Source organism: Galleria mellonella, unplaced genomic scaffold, assembly GCF_026898425.1.
Source record: "Galleria mellonella isolate WM207_F2 unplaced genomic scaffold, CSIRO_AGI_GalMel_v1 utg146, whole genome shotgun sequence".
Taxonomy (NCBI): domain Eukaryota; kingdom Metazoa; phylum Arthropoda; class Insecta; order Lepidoptera; family Pyralidae; genus Galleria; species Galleria mellonella.
Genome location: NW_026441999.1, coordinates 7,165,873 through 7,190,429, shown reverse-complemented (window position 1 = coordinate 7,190,429; position 24,557 = coordinate 7,165,873). Strand labels below are relative to the sequence as shown.

The window sequence follows — 24,557 nt, the reverse complement described above, 5'->3', positions numbered from 1 at the left end:
TTTATTTCCAATGAATCATTTACTTGTTACTCGGACCTGTTATCCGTCGTCATACAGACGTACCATTGTGCAAACTGTCACAGATTTTATTATTAATAAATCATTGATGATTGTACTAGTTGTGTACCTCGGTTTTGTCTGCCGTCTGATTATAATAAAAGTCTTTTAGCTGCTACGGGTTCGTTGCATTTTAACAAATGTAGAAAGTGTGAAATGCGCTTAGCAGGTCAATATGTTTATTTTATAACATTTATTTATTTATTTACTAGCGACCCGCCCCGGTTTCGCACGGGTACACATTACATCACATTAGAAACTTCTAAATTTATTTGTAGTGATAAATATCATTCTAAACTAAGTCTAAACTTATATTATAAAAAGAAAAGATTTGATGTTTGTTTGTATTTAATTTATTCGACATATATTTAGCCGATTTTAACAATATTTTCATCTATAGAAAGCTACATTATCAGTGAGTAATAGGAGCTGTTTTTATTTAAAAAAAAAAAACTGTGCGAAGTCAGGGCGGGTCACTAGTGAAAATATTAATAGTGATTTTTTTTATATATACACTTTAGTATATTTACAAAATTTCATTGAAATCAATTGGACGATTTCGTAGATTAGCGTGTACGAACTAAGAACGTGATTGTTATATATTATGATTACTTTTATTATATGTCGTTAACAGTCCACTGCTGAACATACGCCTAGAGCATACGGAAGGTGATGCAGGTGGTTACCACGCTTGGCAGGCGGGTTCTCTTATTTTTTTTATTTTCCCATATGGGATCAGCTAAGTCGTTGCACGTCGACCCATCGGGATCTTTTGTGCTTTCCCCCTGCCTTATACCATCATTTCATGGCAGGCGGGTTGGCAACCGCAGTTAGAATCTGACTATGTTTTAAAAGGGACGCTGCTGCTCGTCGCTCGACCGTTAAAGTTCCATAGTCGCCGGTACAGAAAGAAGTGGCTCGTTCTATGCCGGGACCACACAGCAATACGAATACATATATAATGTTAGTACAGAGTATATTAATAGTAACTTTATCTTAATTACTATTTTTATTCGTTCCAGTACATAAAATGTATGTCCGTTACAAAACATGGCATTATTGTTATGCAATTTGAACATATCTTGTTGTACGGATCTTAGAAGGCGGTGCAAGCCATGGATTCGTATACACGCCGATGTGGTAAAATATATAATATTTTTTTATACAACTTAGAATGGCAAACAAGCTCACGGCCCATCTGATGGAAAGTGGTAACCGTCGCCTATAGGTATGAGCAGTACCATGGACATAACAGAGTATACTGTTTCGCCCATGATACCCCCCATGCGTTGCCATTCCTGAGGACTCAGGTGTTATTCCTCTGTACCCTCTAAATTCACTGCCATATCCCATCCTTCAAACCGAAACACAGCCATGCAAACAACTGCTTCACGGTAGAAACACGAATGGGACAGAGGTACCCAAGCAATCGACTTTTGTACAAAGTCTCCCTCCGACTGTACAAAGTCAAATGACGAAAATACAAATGCTGTAACACGTGTTATTTACAACTCTAGCAACAGAGGGACTACCATGAAATGTTTTCCGAAATTTAGGGACCGAACGAAACAGAAATTTTATGTTAAAAATATTGAAAATGTTAAAATATCGTTCTTTTGGACTTTTATGGTAGGATTTATGATGAACGAAATATTAGGCTCCATTTACTGGAGCAATTTCAGTATGCCACCTGATGGAAAGTGGTAACCGTCGCTTATAGACGTGAGCAGTACCATGGACATAACAGAGTATAGACAAACAGCGGTTTTGATGACGTTTTAAGATGGACGCTGCCGTCCATCCCTCGATTATTAAGTTCCCTAAGTCGTCTCTTACGACACCCACAGGAAAGGAGGGGGTGGTCCATTCTATGCCATGTAGAATAATCAATCTTCTAGGGGGAAATGGATTGTTAGTAATGGGATCTAACAGTTCCATTGCTACTCTGATACTCTGTTAGGTCCACCTCCACGTGGTTCCCCTTGGAAACCATCGTAGTCAGTTCTAATGGAATTCGTCACGATGGGCTAACTGGCCTGCTTTTTCCTCGCCTATCATCTCTCACTGGTGCCCCGCCAGCGTATACCGTTAGCGCAGGCGGGGTTACCATTCCATTATCATCCATTAAAAAAAAATCCCTCTTCTAATAAACATTTAAAGACACCTCACTCAAACGCGACAGTTATTACTTTCATGACTTTGTATTACAGTATTGTATGAGTCACATTCAATTAAAGACTAAACAAAATGTTAGTGCATTTGAATTAATAGAAACCATTCTGCAAATCTTGACCAATTAAGGCCATGTGAAATCATTTTCAAGTCATTTAATCTATTGTTAACACACTAATCATGCTCTAATTACTGTACTGTATTGTCAAAGTTATTAATTTGGATAGGCTGTTAATTTTCTACGTTTTACCTATGATTTATACTTATTTATTTATTTTATTTTATACTTTATTGTACACAAAAATTGCATAATTCAAGACTATATTAAATAAAGATGTACAACAGGCAAGCTTATTTTTAGTTAATTATTATTACCTTAATAAATTATTAATTTACTTAATTAATTCATTAATTTACTTAATTATTTCGTTAATTTACTTAATAATTTACTTAATTTACTTTATTTCATTAATTTACTTAATTATTTCGTTAATTTACTTTATTATTTCTTTAATTTACTTAATTACTTCATTAATTTACTTAATTATTTCATTAAATTACTTCATTAATTTACTTAATGAATGAATCACGATGGGCTAACTGACCCGCCTTTTCATTCTCACCTATCGTCCCTCACTCGTGCCCCGCCAGTGTATACCGCTAGCGCAGGCGGGGTTACCATTTCATTATCATCCATTAAAAAAACCGTCGCTTATAGACATGGTACAAAGTTGGTTGTCGTTTTTTTTACATATTGGATTAAGAATAATGTGCAATTTCGCTGATGAAGCGCTCTTTAAAAGGATGCTAATACGGATTGAGAGATTGCGCCATCTAGCTCTATCTATGTCCAGGTCGACACATATGAGGGTCTCTTAAAATCTCTAGAGAACCATTCAACCTACATACCACGATGTCTAGCGAAAAATGTCAAGCCTACTACAAAAAGTGACTCTGCGCTGGTGAAAGATGTCTGTCCTTATAGGAAGTGATTGCTAAACATGTTGAATGTAAATTGTATGTACGTATGTATGGTGTATATAGACTTGTCGGGGTAGACAGAGATGTATATATGGTACACGATGTTCTCTTTATTCTTAGCAATCCTTAATAACAGTGTAAGTGTGAAATGAGTTTGTTTTCTACCTCTTAGGGTCTTGACGACTTAACCAAATATTATGAAATATGATAAACTTATACTATAAGGGATGGAGACTGTCAGGTCGATCTCCACGCGGTCCCCCCTGGAAACCATTGTGCTTAATTCCAGGCGGATTCACCACGATGGGTTAACTTACCTATCATCCTTCACTGGTGCCCCGCCAGCGTATACCGTTAGCGCAGCTAGGGTTATTACCCCATTGAAAAAAAACTCTGGAATCGTGCAATTTGAGATAGTTGATAGGTTTTATTCCAATTAGAAGAAAGATCCGGTAGGTGGCAGTAGGCGGAAAAACAATGTTTACCGGGTCAGTCAGTAATTGAATATATATGACCCAGATTGATAAGGCACAAGTCAATGACCCTTTAAAAGGTGATAAGGAACTCTAATATCCAACCAATATTTATATTTATTACATGTATTATCTGACTTCATAAGTCCATTGGGCTAAAAAAGTAATTTTACTATTTAGGGGGTGGGGGCTCTTAAAAATACGCATATGTACTCTCAGATATGTCATTGCAAAGCTATGTTCTTACTTGGGGTGGGCACCAAATGATACTATGTGGGCACGACTCATCCGGACCACCTCTAAATACACCTATTTGGGGGGGAAAAGGATTGTTAGTAATGGTGAATTTACAGGGTTATTCCTCTGTAATAACACCTGAGTCCTCAGAAATGGCAACGCATGGGGGGTATCATGGGCGAAACTGTATAACCTGTTTTTTTTTATACAACTTAGAATGGCAAACAAGCTGACGGCCCACCTGATGGAAAGTGGTAACCGTCACCTATAGACATGAGCAGTACCATGGACATAACAGATTATACTGTTTCGCCCATGATACTCCCCATGCGTTGCCATTCCTGAGGACTCAGATGTTATTCCTCTGTACCCAGTAAATTCACGCCATTGCATGTCTGTGTTTCGGTTTGAAGGGTGGGATATGGTATATAACACAACTGCTTCACGGTTGAAACACGAATGGGACAGAGGTACCCAAGCAATCGACTTTTGTACAAAGTCTCCCTCTGGTCATATCAGGTCGACCTTCATACGGTTCCCCCTGGAAACTGTCGTTAATTGACTTGCTTTCATCGTCACCTATCATCCCTCAATAGTGCCCCGCCAGCGTATACCGATAGCGCCGGCGGGGTTACCATATCATTATCACCTGTTTAAAAAAAAAACCTATTTTAGTTATTGCATAACTGTATTGAATGTAATATGTTTGTTTACAAGATATTTTGTTACTGTCAATATTAATTTTGTCACGATTGATTACTTGTTATCAGATTTATTTTCGGTCTTTGAAAACATGTTTACTCTTCGCAAATTTCCTGCTAAGCTCAAGTACTTTCCTATTTGTTTTTACCGGAAATCATAATGTCTTTCTATTACTCCACAGTATCGCTTTTTAACTCTTCTTCTCTTCTCTATCTGTAGGAGTACTTTGTTTGTCTCTATTTTTTCAATTGTCTTAATCTAAGGTGTGTTAGTTGAACATACTACGTACGTATTATTTTTTATTGCAATTTGTTCTTTTTTCAAACAGTCGATTTTGGAATAATACTTGTAGCTGTCTTCACATCAAGTCCCTTGCGAAGTAGACAGAACCGAGTGCCAAAGGTCTCTATTCATAAGAATAGAGACCTTATAGATAGGTATAAATAGAGAGGTATAAACCTCTTGCTTACCGTACTACAATGTTCTGGTTTTGTTTTAGCTAAGTATTCAACTTATATACTTAAATTATAGTTTTTTTTTATTCTAAATTTCATTCAATTATATTTTAGAGGGAACAATAAAACTATTTATTGTTTTTCTTTTATCTGTCCATTCAAATTACTTCAACACCGTACTTATCATTAAATTACTTCTAATTGCTGTACTACAAACTATTAAATTTTCAGCCCATTTACCTATTAGGGCCATTGTATTTCTGAGAACAGATAATCACCGCCTAATAACAGTTACAAATTGCTTAACATGCATTTATTACTTAACAATGTACAGAAAAAGTGCTGTATTATGCACCAGCCGTCAAAGATAATGTTAGACGATCGATTTGGTTTGGTTCAGAAGTCAGTTGTCATTCAGACTTTGTCGGGTGAAAACGTGTCGCGCAACGTCTATTAATAAAATCGTAATTAAAAAATAAGCAAAGAATCCGTCGATAAATTGGATTTTAATTTTGTTTTTAATTAGAAACAGTGATACTGTGAAGTGCCTGTGATATTAATACATTCCGAAAATGCGTCGTATGAAAATTAACATAGACCCAGACTTGTGTGATTTGGAAGAAATGCTAGCTAATGTCCAGAATCAATTGGAACACGAAATAGTTTTGGAGAAGGAGTCCAAAATGCCTTCTCTGACGAATATTCAGGAATCACCGAGAATGGTCAAGCGGACTTCGTCGTTCAGCCGTGAGAGAGTGGAGCACAGACGCCCGTTGCCGCGGCCTCCTCTCGCTAGAGTCTTCAGCGAGGTTAACTCGGGAAGTCACTCGTTGAACGGGGAATACAGGAATGGCGATTACAGGAATGGTGAGAGTGAATACAGTCAACCCAATTTGGAATATAACAGACTGCGAGGATCGCAGAACAGTTTATCAAAGAAATCGGACGAAATGGGCTCCCAGAGTTCGCTGAGGTCATTTAGATCGGAGCCCGTTCAGAGGCACTCTGTGCTGAGTTTGCCAGATAACAGAGGGTCGTCTCCTTCCCTCAACGGGAGGGCGAGAACCGCCACATTGCCAAGAGGATATGGCTCCAACAAGGACAAGAATTGGGAGGAATATTGGGCACAGTAAGTTTTAGTTTTTAAGCATTTTACTGAAGTTTAACAATTTATTTATTTGTATGTTTTGTGAGTTTTAAACGTCGGTAATTAACATCATGTACGTAGGTACTGCTGTGTAAACCTGGTGTAGAATGGGCCGTCCAATATTTTTCCGTGTATGTCGTAATAGGCGATTAAAGGTACTTAATGATGGGCAGTAGCGTCCCTATTAAAACATTAAAATAAATCAAACGTTCACCAACTCGCCTGCCAAGTTGACAACTACTAGCAAAACTTTCCTTGTTGCTATGTTCAGCAATGGACAGTTAACGGCTGATATGAATGAATGAATAAAAATTAAGCTGAAACACATTGATCGCGGCTGCGTCATGATAGAAACACGAATGGGACAGAGGTGCCCAAGTAGGCGAATTTTATAGTCTTTACTTACAGTTGCTAATTACGCTTTCGTGTTTTATTATTAAGCAAACATTAATTATTTGTGCCAATTATAATCGTATGTACTTCCTCAATGTTATTATATAACCAATTTAAATTAACTGCTTCAGCGAAAATGGAATGTGTATCCTTTACGTTGAGGAAGCGTAATTTCATATATGTATGTATTTGTATTTATTTTCCTCTTCATTATTCAATACAAAGCACATACATACACGTACCTATATTTTGTTTTTTTTTTTTTTTTAATATTTTAAGGGCTATTACCTTCTTCAGGTATATCAGTCCTATTGTACCCTGAACTGATTTCTCCAACAAAACTTTATCTACCTTCCCTAGACGCGGAAAGAGAAGAATTAATGGGCATCATTAATTTACAGAGATGTTCAAAAATTTCTGGTTTAAGTTCAGCTAACATAGTTTGAATAAGACCAACATTCAATTTGTTTAAGTTAAAGTGGCGCATGAATTCTTCTCTTAATAGACATTATTGGGTCTAAAAGCCTCTAAAAAAGCAAGCACACTTGGCGGGTAGATCGGCAACCGCTGTTCAGCTTTTGGTGGTGAAGAGGGACGCTGTTCTCCATCACACGACAATTAAGTTCCCTTAGTTGTTTTTTTCGACGATCACTGGTAAGGGAGGGCTTGATGTGGCAATAGAATTACACGGTACAGAGGCATAACACCTAACTCCTCAGGAATAGCAACGAAGGAAGGATCCATGGGTGTCTAGAGTATTCTGTGATGGCCATGGTGTAAAGATTTGATTAGCTATTTATGTATACAGGTGAAGGTTTACGCTTTTTATAAGCTGAGTTGCCAACTTGTTTGCCATTCTAAGTTGCATAAAAAAGATGCAGTAAACATCTAAGCTGATATTAAAAAACTGTGTCACTTACATTGATATTACAAAATCTATTTATAGATATAAAATCTTTCTCCCACCTTAAACTCTTTCGAAATAATTCGCAATGCAAATAGCAGAACTGTTATAATAAGCTTGTTGCTAAATTAATCCTATAAAGCGGTCCATTCTACGTGTTACCATAGAAAACTGTCTAACACACATACGTAACGCACGCGAACTTTAGACTAAATAGCGTATCGATGGTGTTTTTAATTTTGTTATTATTGAATTAGCTGTTTTTGTTTACGGCGTTAATAACTATTTATTAATACATAGTGTTTCTATATATATATATATATATATATATATATATATATATATATATATATATATATATATATATACTTTACTAGACTAGATAAATGATATAAATATATAATATAAAATACCATAGAAAATACCCAAACCAACACAGACATACAATCGGGTATCGTTGTGTGTATTCACAATAGAAGTGGCTTTTTTACGGATCAAAATATAAAAAATTACGAAGTGCGAGTTGAACTTGTACACTAAGGGTTCCGTATAAATAATAACTGAAAAAAAAAATTGCAAAATGATGTAATTACAAATTTACTGTTTTGTGCTGTACAACATTGCTGCTTGCCATATTTTATGGTTCTGATTCAATGAGAACTAACTACCCTATAGGTTTTGTTTGATTCCCTTGCAAATGCCTAAATATACGCTATAAAAGGCTGTATCTGACTGACCAGAGGGAGACTTTGTACATAAGTCGATTGCTTGGGTACCTCTGTCCCATTTGTGTTTCAACCGTAAACCGGTTGTGTTTGCATAGCTGTGTTTCGGTTTGAAGGGTGGGATGTGGCGTGAATTTACTGGGTACAGAGGAATAACACCGGAGTCCTCAGGAATGGCAACGCATGGGGGGTATCATGGGCGAAATAGTATACTCTGTTATGTTCGTGGTACTGCTCATGTCTATAGGCGACGGTCCATCAGGTGGGCCGTTAGCTTGTTTGCCATTCTAAATTGTATAAAAAAATCTTTTGATTATGTTGGCTTAGTATTTTATACTCTTATTAATTTTAGTTTTACATCTAAATCTAAGTTGTTCTTAGATAAAGAAATTCGACAGTCGAACAATAAAGTGACGTTATAAGTGTTCCGTTTCTCCTTTCGAGGTAAGGAACCCTAAAACATCTCAATAATTGAAAACAGGGGGCTTGCACATTTTTAGACTTACGAGTGGTAATTGTCATCGCCCACATGTGGCCCGCATCTTTCGCTATGGTTTCGCAAAATGCGGATATTGCATTGTGGTGTTTATCTATGGCGTGGGTTGGTTCTCTCTTTCTAGCGGACTGTATCTGTCTCGTTCTACACTGTAGAGCTTGTATAGTAAGTGGTGTCTGCCATTTGTAGATTGGGGTTTCGATTTTTCAAGCATTTGTTTGTAGTTTCTTTTTTATGAGAGCAGTTGTAGAATGGCAAATAAACTGGTCCACTGATGGAAAGTGGTAACCGTCGCCTATAGACATGAGCAGTACCATGGACATAACAGAGTATACTGTTTCGCCCATGATACCCCCATGCGTTGCCATTCCTGAGGACTCAGGTGTTATTCCTCTGTACCCAGTAAATTCACGCCATATCCCACCCTTCAAACCGAAACACAGCCATGCAAACACAACTGCTTCACGGTTGAAACACGAATGGGACAGAGGTACCCAAGCAATCGACTTTTGTACAAAGTCTCCCTCTGGTGAAATGAACAATGAACACATGAACAGTATCAAGGAAATTACAAAATACACTGCAATGTCCACGAGTATACAGTGATGGAGTGACGACCTCAAATGTATTGCAAGGAGTCAGTGGATGTAGGTGGCTCAGGACCGTTCCTTATGGCAGTCTATGGGGGAGGCCTATGTCCAGCAGTGGACGGATAATGGCTGAGATGATGACGAGGATATTTTGCCTCGGTACCCGTTAATTTCACTCCCATATCAAATGCCCTTAATATTCAATATTCCCTTCAAATCGAAACAGAATAAGGCACAGGCGTTTCACGGCCAATATCTTTGTTAACTTGAGACCGATTTACATATTTATTTTTGCAATTTCTTTGGGTTTAACCTAATAGAAGAATATATATTATGCCTATTACTTTTTAAATTACAAATACAGTAAAATACACCATGGAATATTGTTTTATTATTTTATTTTAATAAACGAGTATTATAGTTACTCTCGAGTCATTAATTATTTCATTTTCTCTTCTAATACAGTTGTTTAGGTTTTATTACGATGAATTTTTGGAAATAATCAAATTACAAATTTGTATGACTTTTATAACGGATAACCAATGATATAATAGAGAACATAAACCAACTTATTTTTGATGCTTTCTTGGCTAACAAAAAAGAATCAGCCGCTTAACAGTTTTTTGTTTGTTATAGTAATATTTACGTATTTTTATTTAATATATTGTGTGTGTGTTCATATTAGTCTAATTATATGTTTATAGTATATATTTTTTATATTTCCTCGAATAAATAATACACCACCTACTTATTTCTCTGTTCGCCCAATGGTTGACTGGTAGAGAACACCGTTCGGTGTTAAGTCCGCTATATACATATATGTACATAGTTTTACTGTGCATTAAACTTGAAATAAATAAATAAAAGAATTTTTATTTTATAACGCGTTTTCAACCGACTTCAAAAAAAGGAGGTACTCAATTCGGTTGTATTTTTTATGTTTATTACCTCATAACAGCATCAGTTCAATACCGATTTGGGAAATTCTTTTTTTATCTGAAAAGATAAAAAAACAGATTGACTTCATAGAAATTTTTATCAAAATCGGTTCAGAAAACATATCCCGGCTACGCGGACAAAGTCGCGGGTAAAAGTATGTATATGTGTTACAAACGAGAGTTTAAACTGTCGTCATATCTAGATAGCTGCAGTCTTCACTCACCTAGACACGTACTTAACGATAAGCCATTCTATATTTTGTTATCGTTCCGTGTGATAATGACTAACACAATGACCGATCACATACACACGTGTTACCTAATACGCATTCTGGGGGGGGGGGGGAAGGATTGTTAGCAATGGAGTTTGACAGCCCCATTGCTAGCAATATACCTTATTAGGTCGGCCTCCACGTGGTTCCCCCTGGAAACCATTGTGAACAATTCTTGTCGAATTCGTCACGATGGGCTAACTGACTTACTTCATCCTCACCTATCATTCTTCACTGGTGCCCTACCGATGTATACCGATAGCGCGGATGGGGTTATCATTCTATTATCATCCATTTAAAAAAAATACGCATTCTGGGGGGAAAGGCATTGTTACCAATGGGGACATTAGTCCCTATTGCTAACAAACCCTGTCAGGTCGACCTCCACGCGGTTCCCCCTGGAAACCATTGTGACTAATACTTGTCGCATTCGTCACGATAGGCTAAACTGACCTGCTTACATGCTCATCTATCATCCATCACTGGTGCCCCGTTAGCGTATATCGATAGCGCAGGGTTACCATTCCATTATCATCCATTAAAAAAAAAATACGCACTCTGTTTTAATGGTGATAGCATGGGATATTGATACTTAATGTACTTATGTTTTTTAGATTTTTTTTTTTGACAGAATCATGCCATTTTTAACTTATGCAATTGATTTAATTTCATCATCTAGGAAGATACCTTATCCCAATTTTTAATTGGGGTCGGCGTTGTATGGTTTTAGCCATATTACAAAAAGATTTGGCTTATAGTTTTACAAACGGCCGGCCGTCTGCTTAACGTTAACCATTAAACGTTAATTTTATCACATATTTAACAGGCAAAGAAAATTTGTAATGCCAATGTTAAGGGAAGCGATCTGTCAATTGGGCAACACATAAATATCGCTTAACCTCGTCAGAAACAAAAGCATTCGTACATTGCTGGTTTCGTCGGCTCGGTCGACCTTAGGATTCAATCGCGCCGCGTCCGCTAACTGTTGCCCGCCGGCGTCTGTTGCGTAACAGGCAATTTGTTGTGCTAGATACGAGTGGTGAGACTAGTTTGTATTCGCGGTTTTGGCCACGTGACTGGGATATACAGGGTGAGAATGAAATCACTAGCAGCTTTTCAAGAAAGTATTTTACTGAACTGTTATCTTGCGGTAGTCCATATAACTGATTATTTGATTTCTTTTAAGGGTGAAAAGAGCATAGTATGCTAGGCATAATATTTATTTAACCACACGGAGACTTTGTACAAAAATCGTTTGCTTGGCTACCTCTGTCCCATTCGTGTTTTAACCGTAAAGCAGTTGTGTTTGCATGGCTGTGTTTCGGTTTGAAGGATGAGATATGGCGTGAATTTACTGGGTACAGAGGAATAACACCTGAGTCCTGAGGAATGGCAACGCATGGGGGTATCATGAGCGAAACATTATACTCTGTTATGTCCATGGTACTGCTCATGTCTATAGGCGACGGTTGTCACTTTCCATCAGGTGGGCCGTCAGCTTGTTTGCCATTCTAAGTTGTATAAAAAAAAAAGTTTATTGTATAAGTAAATAAATAAATTACACAAAAATATATTGTCTGAGAAAGTCCTTTAAGATCTTCCAGTGTCCTAAAAATGTATTGAGACATTTTAGCACTGAGTCAAAGACCCAAACATATATGTGTATCTACATACGAGAAGCATTACTCTCCTTTCTTCTCAAATTGGGCAAAAAGAGGCCACACTTTAATGGCCCTATGCATTACAACATTGTCCCATGGTGGGTGTAAACGATTGCCAAAACCCATTCAAGACCATAACGGGCACATTTCGTTTCTATAGCAGCCCACATGCGTTCTAACGTATTAAGGTCATTTTTCATCGCAATAATCTCCTACGGTATCAATTGTTGAGTTTCTTAATAAAAGTTACCACAGTCTGGTGGTATTAATTGTATACATGCACTGATTTCTGGGTCATTACGTATAGATGGAGTGGTGAATGGTAAAAGACGCCTTATACGAATGTTTAAAATCTCTTGCCAGCGGCTGTACGGAGTCTGAAAGAATAATGTTGATAAATTTATCGTATATATAACAGTTTTTTTGATGGGTGAAAATGGTATGGTAACCCCGCCTACGCTAACGGGATACGCTTGCGGAGCATCAGTAAAAAGTGATAGATGAGAATGAAAACAGGCCAGTTAGCCCATCATGATGAATTCATCAGGAATTAACCGTGATAGTTTTCAAGGAAAACCGCGAGGAGGGCGACCTGGTTGTGTATATTGCTAGCAATGGGATTCTCAGTCTCCATGATGAGCTAACTGGCCTGTTTTCATTCTCATCTATCACCCTTCACTGGTGCTCCGCCAGCGTATCCCGTTAGCGCAGGCGGGGTTACCATACCATTTTCACCCATCAAAAAAAAAAAACTCACCTCCCAAGCATGGCAACTACCAGCAAAATCCCTATGTAGGGATATGGCTGATAATCTTAGCGTTTCGACCAGGTTACACTGACCATGGTAACGAGTAAACTGATGTAGCGATGTCATGCCTCCGTTTTCTGGGCAGAAACATCTTCTTCTACCCATTTATTGCTCCGCATCGATCCATTCCATTAAATTCTACTGAAATACACTTAATGAATGAATGAATGAATGAGTATACTTTATTTGCATTATACAATATAGGAAATAAGCAAGACAATTTACAAACACAACGATACAATTGTATAAGTACAGTAAGGCGGTCTTATTGCTGAGAGCAATCTTTTCAAGACAACCTTAGGGTAATGGACTAACTGTTGTACAAGTAGGTATGATAGTGCTGTATAATTAAACAAGTAGCCCATACATAGATACTAGAATATATATTAATATTTATGTACTATGCGACAGTGTTATATACTTATGAATTAATTAAGTCTGTATTTCACAAAGGCATACGCAATCACGTCATTCGGAGCCGACACTAATTGATTGTACCAATTTAGAGGCGGGAACTAAGTGAGATGTCTATCAAGCTGTATGGGTGGCCATGGAAAAGTGCGTAGGACGTGTGACGCGATGTCTATTAATTGATAGCTCGGTGTTTATAACTTTACAACATACCGTCCCTTATAGGGCCCATGATGGACTTGGTGCGCACATAACCCAAAAAAAGGAAAAAATAACGTTTATGTTTCTTGATCGCGGAAGGGCATACAATTAAAGATATTTCTTGGTTTTCATGGTAGAATACAACGTGTCATGTGTAATTGGATATCCAGACCTACCAGAGGGAGACTTTGTACAAAAGTCGATTGCTTGGGTACCTCTGTCCCATTCGTGTTTCAACCGTGAAGCAGTCGTGTTTGCGTGGCTGTGTTTCGGTTTGAAGGGTGGGATATGGCGTGAATTTACTGAGTACAGAGGAATAACACCTGAGTCCTCAGAAATGGCAACGCATGGGGGTTATCGTGGGCGAAACAGTATACTCTGTTATGTCCATGGTACTGCTCATGTCTATAAGCGAAGGTTACCACTTTCCATCAGGTGAGCCGTCAGCTTGTTTGCCATTCTAAGTTGTATAAAAAAAAGTGGCGGATGGAAGGGGGGAAATATAATGGCTAGCAATGTCAAACAGTGGGCCAACTAACCTTAACAAAGTAAGGTTCTCATTAGTCTTTCCCCACCGGTATTCAGTCAACGTTATTTAAGCGTGCAAACAGGGTTATATATAATTCTTACTAATTTTATACACGAGAAAGTAAGTTTGTTTGTTACCTTATAGCGCCTTCACGACTTAACCAATCACTAAAAATTTTGGTAAACGCGTACCTTTTTTTTTATAGGTGATAATGAAATAGTAACCCCACCCGCGCTATCGGTATACGCTGATAGGGCACCAGTGATGGATGATAGATGAGGATGAAGCAGGTCAGTTAGCCCATCGTGACGAATTCAACGAGAATTGTTCACGATGGTTTCCAGGGGGAACCACGCGGAGGTTGACCTGATAGAGTATATTGCTAGCAATAGGGCTGTCAAACTCCATTGCTAACAATCCCTTCCCCCCAAAGGGTAAACGCGTACCATATGGGATGGAGAATAATATAGGCTTTTTATGTCGGCCAGTAAACATCCAAGTCACGCGGACGAAGTCACGGATACAGATTAGTAAATAAAAGAAAGTTTATCTGGAGGCGAAAACCGAAACGGTTTCGCTTTTAGGGCCCATTTAGAAAATTTCTGCTTTGACTGGCAATCGAATCCGGGTCTACAATTATAGAGATCATTACGTCTCCATTTACAAGTAATTGAAAATCTTTATGACCAATTTTGGAAAATTATCATTATAACAAATAAGATGATGTTTTTTTTAATGGATGATAATGGAATGGTAACCCCATCCGCGCTATTGGTATACACCGGTGGGGCACCAGTAAAGGATGATAGGTGAGGATGAGGCAGGTCAGTTAGCCCATCGTGACGAATTCAACAAGAATTGTTCACGATGGTTTCCTTAGGGAACCACGTGGAGGTCGACCTAATAAGGCATATTGCTAGCAATGGGGCTGTCAAACTCCATTGCTAACAATCGTTTTGCCCCCCAATACGACGATGTTCATAGAAGAATGTTTTGTTTCTTTGCAGCGAGCAATCCATAAGCAGCGCTCGCGCCTCCGTGATGGTGTACGACGATGGGCTCAAGCGCTGGGTGCCGTCAGGGTCCAGTTCGGGGCTGTCCAAGGTGCACATATACCATCACACGCAGCACAACACCTTCCGAGTCGTCGGGAGGAAATTAAACGACCACGAGGTAAGAAAAATGGTGACAATTATTAAAAGCGGGCTATATATTGCAATATCTATATATTGGTCCAATAACGAACATGATGTTTTTGAGTTTATTCATTACATACACACAAACATACAAATCTTTCCTCTTTATTATATTAGTCTAGATTAATTTATATTTCTAACTATGTATCTACCCGTGCGATGCCGGGACGGATCGTTAGTGATAGATAAAGAAAAAAAAAATTACACCTGAATATCTATTATTGTATTTGCGGTTGGTAATATATATATATATATTTTAGTTACAACATTTATATATTGGTCCAATAACGAATATGTTAAAAGTCTGTTATCCGAAAAATAATATTGGATAACAGACTTTTAACGTATTCAAAAATAGATATCCGACCGATATGGGCCATGTCGAAAGGGGTAATTACCTTTTTTCCGCCATCAATGTCCAAAGAAACCCAATATATGGATATCGGATCGGTATCCATATTATCAATCCCTAACAATTATAGTGTTTAGAAATTAGAATTGTTTAAATTTTAAAATTATGATATTTCAAGTACTTAGATTTTAAATTTTTAAAAATTCTAAATTTCACGCTTATTGAAATTAACCACGATGGTTTTTTTTGATGGATGAAAATGGTATGGTAACCTCGCCTGCGCTAACGGGATACGCTGGCGGAGCACCAGTGAAGGGTGATAGATGAGAATGAAAACAGGCCAGTTAGCCCATCATGATGAATTCATCAGGAATCAACCATGATAGTTTCCAGGGGGAACCGCGAAGAGGTCGACCTGGTAGGGTATATTGCTAGCAATGGGATTCTCAGTCTCTATTACTAACAATCCCTTTCCATATCATTTTCACCCATAAAATCTTACCGAGATATATTCTTTATTTTTTTAAGACTATTTCAAAACCCTGGATATGAAGACTGTTGCTTTGAATCAATATTATCTTAACTGAGCTTCAAACACATTAAAAGACGCTCGTTAATCAATTACCTTGAAAGCCATTAAATTACTAACACTAAGTTAACTAATACATAGATTAACAAGAGACCCACTAGTGATAAGATATACTTTTTTTTTATCTTATTTATTTAGAGGCTTTTATCCTATAAGGATATGTCAGCCTCATCATACCCTAAATTTATAAAATACCTCACATACTCAAAACATTGATACATAAATAAATAATACATAATATCTTAGTAGTCTATTTTCTTAAAGGGAATTATTGATACAAAAATATAGTGAGATATACTTGAGTACAAGTACTGGATCAAATTTATAATGACAAATGTTATAGGCATTAGTTATAAACCTAACTGCAATGTCCATAACATGCCAGGCCGGACAACTAGTATCCATACAGATTATGGAGTGTGTATTAATTGTCTGTACCAAAAGAGAAAAGATTTAATTTTTTGTATGTTTGTTTTTTTTTTTGTGATGGATAAACACAAAAACTACTCAATCGATTTTAAAAAATATTTTCTTTAAAGAACACTGCATTATCAGTAAGTTATATATGCTATATATTATTTTATAAAAGATTGGAAACCGGCATGAAAATTACAATAATCCAACCCAAAAGTATCAAAAATTGCCCATTAAAGATAATCATCATCGTCATCATATCGACGGTTAACTGTACACTGCTTAACATAGGTTTCCCCCTATTGGGGGGGGGGGGGATTGTCAATAGTTGTTAAGCTGGGCAGGCGGGTCAATCGCAGTTAGGCTTTGGTGATATTTAAAGAGTGACATTTAGACTAATACACAATACTAATCTATCTTTCTACCCGTTCAATGTATCTCGGGGCGGATAACTAGTTGTCATACCAGAGGGAGACTGTACAAAAGTCCTGAAGCACTTGTGTTTGCATAGCTGTGTTTCGGTTTGGGGATATAGCAGTGAATTTACAGGGCACAAAGGAATAGCACCTGAGTCCTCAAGAATGGCAATGCATGAGGAGTATCATGGGCGAAACAGTATACTCTGTTATGCACATGGTACTGCTCATGTCTATGTCTATGTATGTAGGCGACGGTTAACACTTTCCATCAGGTGGGCCGTCAGCTTGTTTGCCATTCTAAGTTGCATGAATATAAAAGAATAATAATAATAAATAATAATAAAACTCGTTACCTACATTCTATATTTCACTCTTTGCAGGTGGTTATAAACTGTGGCATCGTCCGCGGTCTAAAGTACAACCAAGCGACGGCAACATTCCACCAGTGGCGCGACGCTCGCCACGTGTACGGCCTCAACTTCTCGTGTCGCGAGGACGCCGACAGCTTCGCGAGGGCCATGATGCACACATTAGAGGTGAGCTTGGTTCTTTATAGAATATACTGCTAGCAGAGTCTCATCAGAGAGAGACTCGCATGACTTGAAAGATGTGACACAGACTATGGCTGTGAAATCACACGGTACGGAGGCATAATACCATAGTCCTGAGGAATGGCAACACGTTAGGGGTGCCACCTCTACAGTTCTACGAAATACAGCTTACCTGACCTGAATTCCACTCTATGAAATGAAATGAAATGAGTTTATTTGCATTAAACAGTTTAAAGATGGGCGTTCCACAAGGGTCAATCTTAGGCCCCTTTCTCTTTTTAATCTACATAAATGACCTTCCCTTTATGGTAGAGAAAATTGCAGATATAGTGCTGTTTGCGGATGATACTTCGTTAGTGTTTAAAATTGGACGTCAAAGTAATCAATTAGACGATGTAAATTGTGCTATGTCTGCAATATTAAATTGGTTTACATGTAATAACCTATTATTAAATTCCAGCAAAACAAAGTGTATAAAATTTACACTTCCTAATGTAAGACTAATAAATACACAGTTATTGCTTAATGATGAAATAGTAAATTTTGTTAATGATACAGTTTTTTTAGGTATAACAGTAGACTCGAAATTACAATGGGGGCCCCATATTTCAAAATTGGCCAGTAGACTCAGTTCTGCTGCATATGCAATTAGAAGAATTAGGCAATTAACAGACGTGGCGACGGCTAAACTTGTATATTTTAGTTATTTCCATAGCATAATGTCTTATGGCATACTGCTGTGGGGTAAAGCAGCCGATATAAATACTATATTTGTTTTACAAAAGAGAGCCATACGTTCTATTTATGGTATGGGTTCAAGAGAGTCATTACGTCAGTGCTTTAAAGACTCAAATATCCTCACAGTTACTTCACAATACATTTATGAAAATATTATGTATACACGGAAGAACTTAGCGAGTTTTAAAAAACTCAAAGACTGTACAAGTAGAAACTTACGCAATATAAATAAGCTTATTTTACCTAAATGCCGTCTGCACAAAATCAGTAATTCATTCTATGGTAATTGCATAAGATTTTATAATAAACTGCCGGAATCTGCATTAAATCAGACAGAGAGGCAATTCAAATCTTATATTAAACAATTTTTATGTAAGAAAGCCTATTACAGGATAGACGAATTCATAGATGACAACATATCAAGTAAATAATTAGTTTATTAGCATACAACGTTATAATTTTATTTTCTCATTGCTTTCTTGATTTAATTGATTAATTTTAGAAATATGAAAGCGTAGCGGTTTTTTGTATTAATTGCCGCATGCATTCTTATGTAAAATGTGAATACTATAACTATCAGATGGCAATTGTGAGTAGCTTTGACGTGGTCTAGTGTTTTGAGTAGTCATGCTCACTAAAATGTCCAGACTTGTGGCGGCGTGGTGGGCCGGGTCATTGGGCTCCCTAAAATATGGTCGAGCGCAGTGATGGCTGGCTCATCCGTCATACTCGTGAACGGGTGCTGCTTGTAGGGACTGGTCTGCTCTAATCACTATGACTGATTTCCTCTTATTAATTGTTTAACCAGTTGGTTATGTATTCAATTTTTTTTTCTTTTTGAGTATTTAATTGAATTAGTGGTAATTGGTGGTTTGTATTCACACAATTAAACTTAAAAATGTAAAATAATAATAAAATTATTTAAAAGAGCATCACGCAAGTTTCTTGCTCGTTCTTCTTGTGATGAGACAGCTTTCCGAACGAGCGGTAAATTAAAAAAAAATGTAATGACTTTTCAAAAGTGCTTCAATGTAAGTTTATTTGAATAAATGATTTCTATTCTATTCTATTCTATTCTATTCTATTCTAAAATTATTACAAACTACGTGGTCACCTGTTTAATTGCCTTAAAAGATGTAGCCATGCAAATATTTGACATTTTATATATAAAAAAAACCGGTAAACAAAATTATAATTAAATTACATTATTTAAATTGACCTTACATATTAAAAGTCTAAATTATAGTACATTATGTCATTTATACATATATCTACACATAACAACTAATACAATAAATTTACAAAATAGAAAAATGTCAATAGAAGGGATAAAAAATAATTAAAACGTCACGCTTAACACTCAAGATATTCCTTAATACTATAAAAAAGTTTGTCCAAAAGCCAATTTAGTTAGCTCTTTATTAAATTTAATCAGAGACAATACCTGAGTATCAGAAGGTAACCCATTAAATATTCTTTGTGTCATAATTGGCATTGACTTGGCTCAACGGTGTCATGAGCCAGTATCCGAAATTGGATATATTGACTTGTGAACTTGTCGAGTTTTGCTGAGTGGCGATTAAATGTTTAGATGGTGTCCAGTAATTAAAATTTATTATGTTTGTATATATTGTGATTGCTAAGGGAGCGAATTTATTTTTTTATTTATTTATTAAACAAATAAAACAGATCATAACTATAAAAAACTTTAATATTTACATTTGTGATTCGGCTAGGTTACAGTCCAATTACATTATGTGCACAACTTGATTAATTCATGTAAAGCAAGCACGTAAAATAAAGAAAATACACAAAATGCTGTATAAATATATAGAAGATAAAACTATATAAAAAAATTTCATATGTTTAATGATATTTTACAAAATAGAGAACAAGTTTTTTTCTAAAGAGTAAATATTTTGTACCGAATATCACTAACATCATCTTTTTTATATATACAACTTAGAATGGCAAACAAGCTGACGGTCCACCTGATGGAAAGTGGTAACCGTCGCCTATAGACATGAGCAGTATCATGGACATAACAGAGTATACTGTTTCGCCCATGATACTCCCCACGCGTTGCCATTCCTGAGGACTCAGATGTTATTCCTCTGTACCCAGTAAATTCACGCCATATCCCACCCTTCAAACCGAAACACAGCCATGCAAACACAGCTGCTTCATCACTACATATTATAAAACAAAGTCGCTGTCGCTGTCTGTCCGTCCCTATGTATGCTTAAATCTTTAAAACTACGCAACGGATTTTGAAGCAGGTTTTTTTAATAGATAGAGTGATTCAAGACGAAGGTTTGTATTTATAATACATGTATAATATTGTAGAGGAACACTGATAAATTTAGAAGTTTCTAATGTGATGTCGTAAATAAACATATTTTTTTTTGCGCTTACATTGCAAACGTTGGCTGAGCCCCACGAGATAAATCAAAATAATGTACTACAGTATTGTACACCTTAAAAAGGTCAACAAAAATGTCCGCGACGGTATATGTCTATCTCTTAAGGATAACCGACAATAACCATTTTTTATCCTTTACAGTTTACGGGAAAAAATGGCTTATTTACGAAGTGATTTTAAGCAATACAGCATTATTTTTTATCCATTTTTTTATTTTATATATTATGTAGGTATATTTATTATCAGCATTGCACCCGTGCGAAGCCGGGGCGGGTTGCTAGTGTAACTATAATAACCAATTGGGAAACTGTCGAGCTCCCTTAGTAAATATAATTAATTCATTATTTAATTAATAAGTACACTCAATTAGTTAATTACTTCGTTTAAGAGCACTCAATATCGGGTTGTTGATGTTATATTATGTTAGTAATTTTGAATACTCTAATAGAGGAATGTATTTGAAACGGTTTGTGGTGGTATTCTTGTCCTGGGTACAATTCTAGTCCTCGGTATTTGTAAAACACAAAGAATTTGATCGTGCCTTCAACCAAACTGTTCCTATTTTCTCTCCATCCAAAGGTAGTTGGAAGAGATCGCGTTTAGCCACGATGTCGACGATTGTTTTCTCTGTGTGATTCTTGTAATATTTGTGTTTGCTAAGTTTTTTTTTTTTTTTTGGGGAGATAGTATCTGTCTATGTATTTAAACTATTTTTGCCGACCAAACGTAATGGTGAGTTATTTTTTACTGCGACTTCTTAGAATACTGAAAACCTAGTACGAATTGACGTTTTTTTTGACGAGAATTGGTCATCATTGTAAACATAAATTGTTCTGTAACGCATATAGTATCCGTCAATTTATATTTTTAAATCACCGTAACGGTAACCACTTACCATCAGGTGGGCCGTATGCTTGTTTGCCACCTCAGTGGTATAATAAAAAAATATATAATTTCAGATCTTAGCCAACAAGCCCAGCAACAACTCTGCGCCGCCGCCGCCCCAGCCGCCAAATCCACCGGGACCCTATAACGGGCACAACAACGTTCACAACTACGACGAAGATATGGGATACAGGTATTTTTATTTTAAAATGTGATAGTGTACATAATGGAAAGTATAGCAGAAACCGAGCGTGTGGTTCTAAAAAGGTGCAGCTTTCCCTAAGGGACATGTGTCAAAATCTACGGGGTCTATTTAAGATCATTGTATTTTATGCACAAAAAATTATTAATTCACTCTTGCACCACCTGCCCACTTCTGTTTATTTATTTATTGATTTAAGGAACACCACCAGCATATTGCATTATAACATGTAGGTATAACAAACATTAAATATAATACAATTGTAATGCACATGCCTATTATAGGTATTCACAGCATTCACTTTAACATAGTTATACAGTGCGAGAAAATGAAGTAAATAATAAAAACAAACATGTAACCTAAGTTGTGAGCAATATCAGAAGATACGATTATGAGTGAATTGAATTAAAAAATATATATATTATGATAATTAATCTGTTCTCCTTTAACCAAAGGTTGTCTGTAAGAGATTGCCCTAGCGATAATTTATATATATATATATATACGAGGTTTGTCCGGAAAGTACGTATAAAAGTTTTTTAAAAATTTTATTTTACAATTATTCAGGTAAATCAATTTTATCCCCTTCAAAGTACTCCCCCTGTGACATAATGCACTTGTGCCAACGCCGTTTCCACTGTGAGAAGGCTCCTTGAAAGTCCTCTGGTTGTAGGTTTCTCAGCTGCCCCGTCGTAGCTTTTTTTATCTCATTTATGTCCCCCAAATGCCGCCCCCGAAGTACCAATTTGGTTTTTGGGAACAAGAAGAAGTCACACGGGGCCAAATCCGGCGAATAGGGGAGGTGTTCGGTCACCGTAATGGAATTTTTACTCAAAAACTCACGGAACGATCTTGGCGCAAATTTTTTTCATTTGAAGTTCGTTTCTTAGAATTTCGTGGACCACGGTTTTGCCCAAATTAAGCTCTTCAGCCACCTGTCTGACCGTTAAACGACGGTCCCCATTAACACAAGTTCGAATTCTTTCCACGTTTTCGTCGGAATGTGAAGTGGAAGGACGTCCTGAACGTGGGTCATCTTGAACGCTTTCTCGGCCCTCTCTGAATCTTTTTAGCCACTTGTGGACGGTTGGTTCCTTCACAGCATCATCCCCATAAACTGTTCTGAGATCGGCAAAAATTTCACGGCCATTCTTGCCGAGTTTCGAGAGAAACTTGATTACGACGCGCTGCTCTTCAACGGAAGCGGGCTCCATGCCGACGGGGTTTCGTTAAGAGGTAACTTCACAGATGGCGTGACAAGCCAGTTCGCACCGCACGGCGGTCAGACCAGAACTGAAGCATTGTTAGGGACATAAGGAAGGGGTCCTGCGCTTACCTGGCCTCCCCACTCCTCTTTCTCGCATTCCAGAACACTTTTATACGAACTTTCCGGACAGACCTCGTATATATATATATATATATATATATATATATATATATATATATAGCTTGGAATAGATGCAGGTGGCTCAAGACCATTCCTTATGGTAGTCTATGGGGGAGACCTATGTTCAGCAGATATGTAGACAAAAAACGTCTGTGTTGATGATGATCTAAATAAAATGGTAAACAAGCTAATAGTCCTCCTGTATCTTTTGGCGGCAAGAGATTGTTAGTAATAGGGTCTAATTTTCTCATTACTATCTACCAGAGGGAGACTTTGTACAAAAGTCGATTGCTTGGGTATCTCTGTCCCATTCGTGTTTCTACCGTGAAGTAGTTGTGTTTGCATGGCTGTGTTTCAGTTTGAAGGGTGGAATGTGGCGTAAATTTACAGGGTACAGAGGAATAACACCTGAGTCCTCAGGAATGGCAACGCATGGGGGGTATCATGGACGAAACAGTATACTCTGTTATGTCCATGGTACTGCTCACGTCTATATGCGACGGTTACCACTTTCCATCAGGTGGGCCGTCAGCTTGTTTGCCATTCTAAGTTGTATATAAAAAAAAAAAACTTAGCTCTGACATATTTTTATGTACTATCAACGTGTACAATAAATATAAATAAATAAATTATATAACATACATAATTATATTAAAATATATAACCTTGATACTGTTGTAGAACGATGACGCGAGAGGACGCTGCGATGCTTCAACAGCCGCAGTACCACGCGCCGCACAACCAGCAGCCGCAGTACCAGCACCACGCCCCACCCAGCCAGTACCACGCTCCCCATCACCATCACCAGGTATACCCCTGCTTCCATAATATTTGAAAATTTTATTTGTCAATCTAAACAACTGTAAATCAATTAGTTTTGTAAAAGAATCATTAAAATTGTAATTCTTAAATCCAGATAAGGATCAATGGAAAATCATACTCTTCACTTATAGATATCTATAGGATAGAATTATGGGCATCACAGTTTACACTGTGACGCCTAAAATATCGTTTATGCATTGCTACTTTTAAGGACTTAGTTGTTATGCATCTGTGCTTTATTATTTACCAGAGGGAGACTTTGTACGATTGCTTGGGTACCTCTGTCCCATTCGTGTTTCAACCGTGAATCAGTTGTGTTTGCATGGCTGTGTTTCGGTTTGAAGGTTGGGATATGGTGTGAATTTACTGGGTACAGAGGAATAGCAACTGAGTCCTCAGGAATGGCAACGCATGGATGTATCATGAGC

The 24,557-nt window shown here is 37.2% G+C and overlaps 1 protein-coding gene across 4 annotated transcripts in view; it reads left to right on the top strand.

Annotated features, from left to right (window-relative positions):
* LOC113522184 (protein enabled) overlaps positions 1-24,557 on the top strand; it is a 115,579-nt gene that overhangs the window by 71,723 nt on the left and 19,299 nt on the right. For 3 of the 4 annotated variants that reach the window (XM_052891894.1, XM_052891893.1, XM_052891892.1), the window contains exons 2-6: positions 5,604-6,206; positions 15,160-15,325; positions 17,503-17,658; positions 21,793-21,911; positions 23,989-24,115. In XM_052891894.1, the coding sequence (XP_052747854.1) occupies positions 5,650-6,206; positions 15,160-15,325; positions 17,503-17,658; positions 21,793-21,911; positions 23,989-24,115 (1,125 nt within the window). In that variant the 5' untranslated portion in view covers positions 5,604-5,649. The remainder of the gene's footprint in view (positions 1-5,603; positions 6,207-15,159; positions 15,326-17,502; positions 17,659-21,792; positions 21,912-23,988; positions 24,116-24,557) is intronic. The other variant, XM_052891895.1, reaches the window with a different exon arrangement.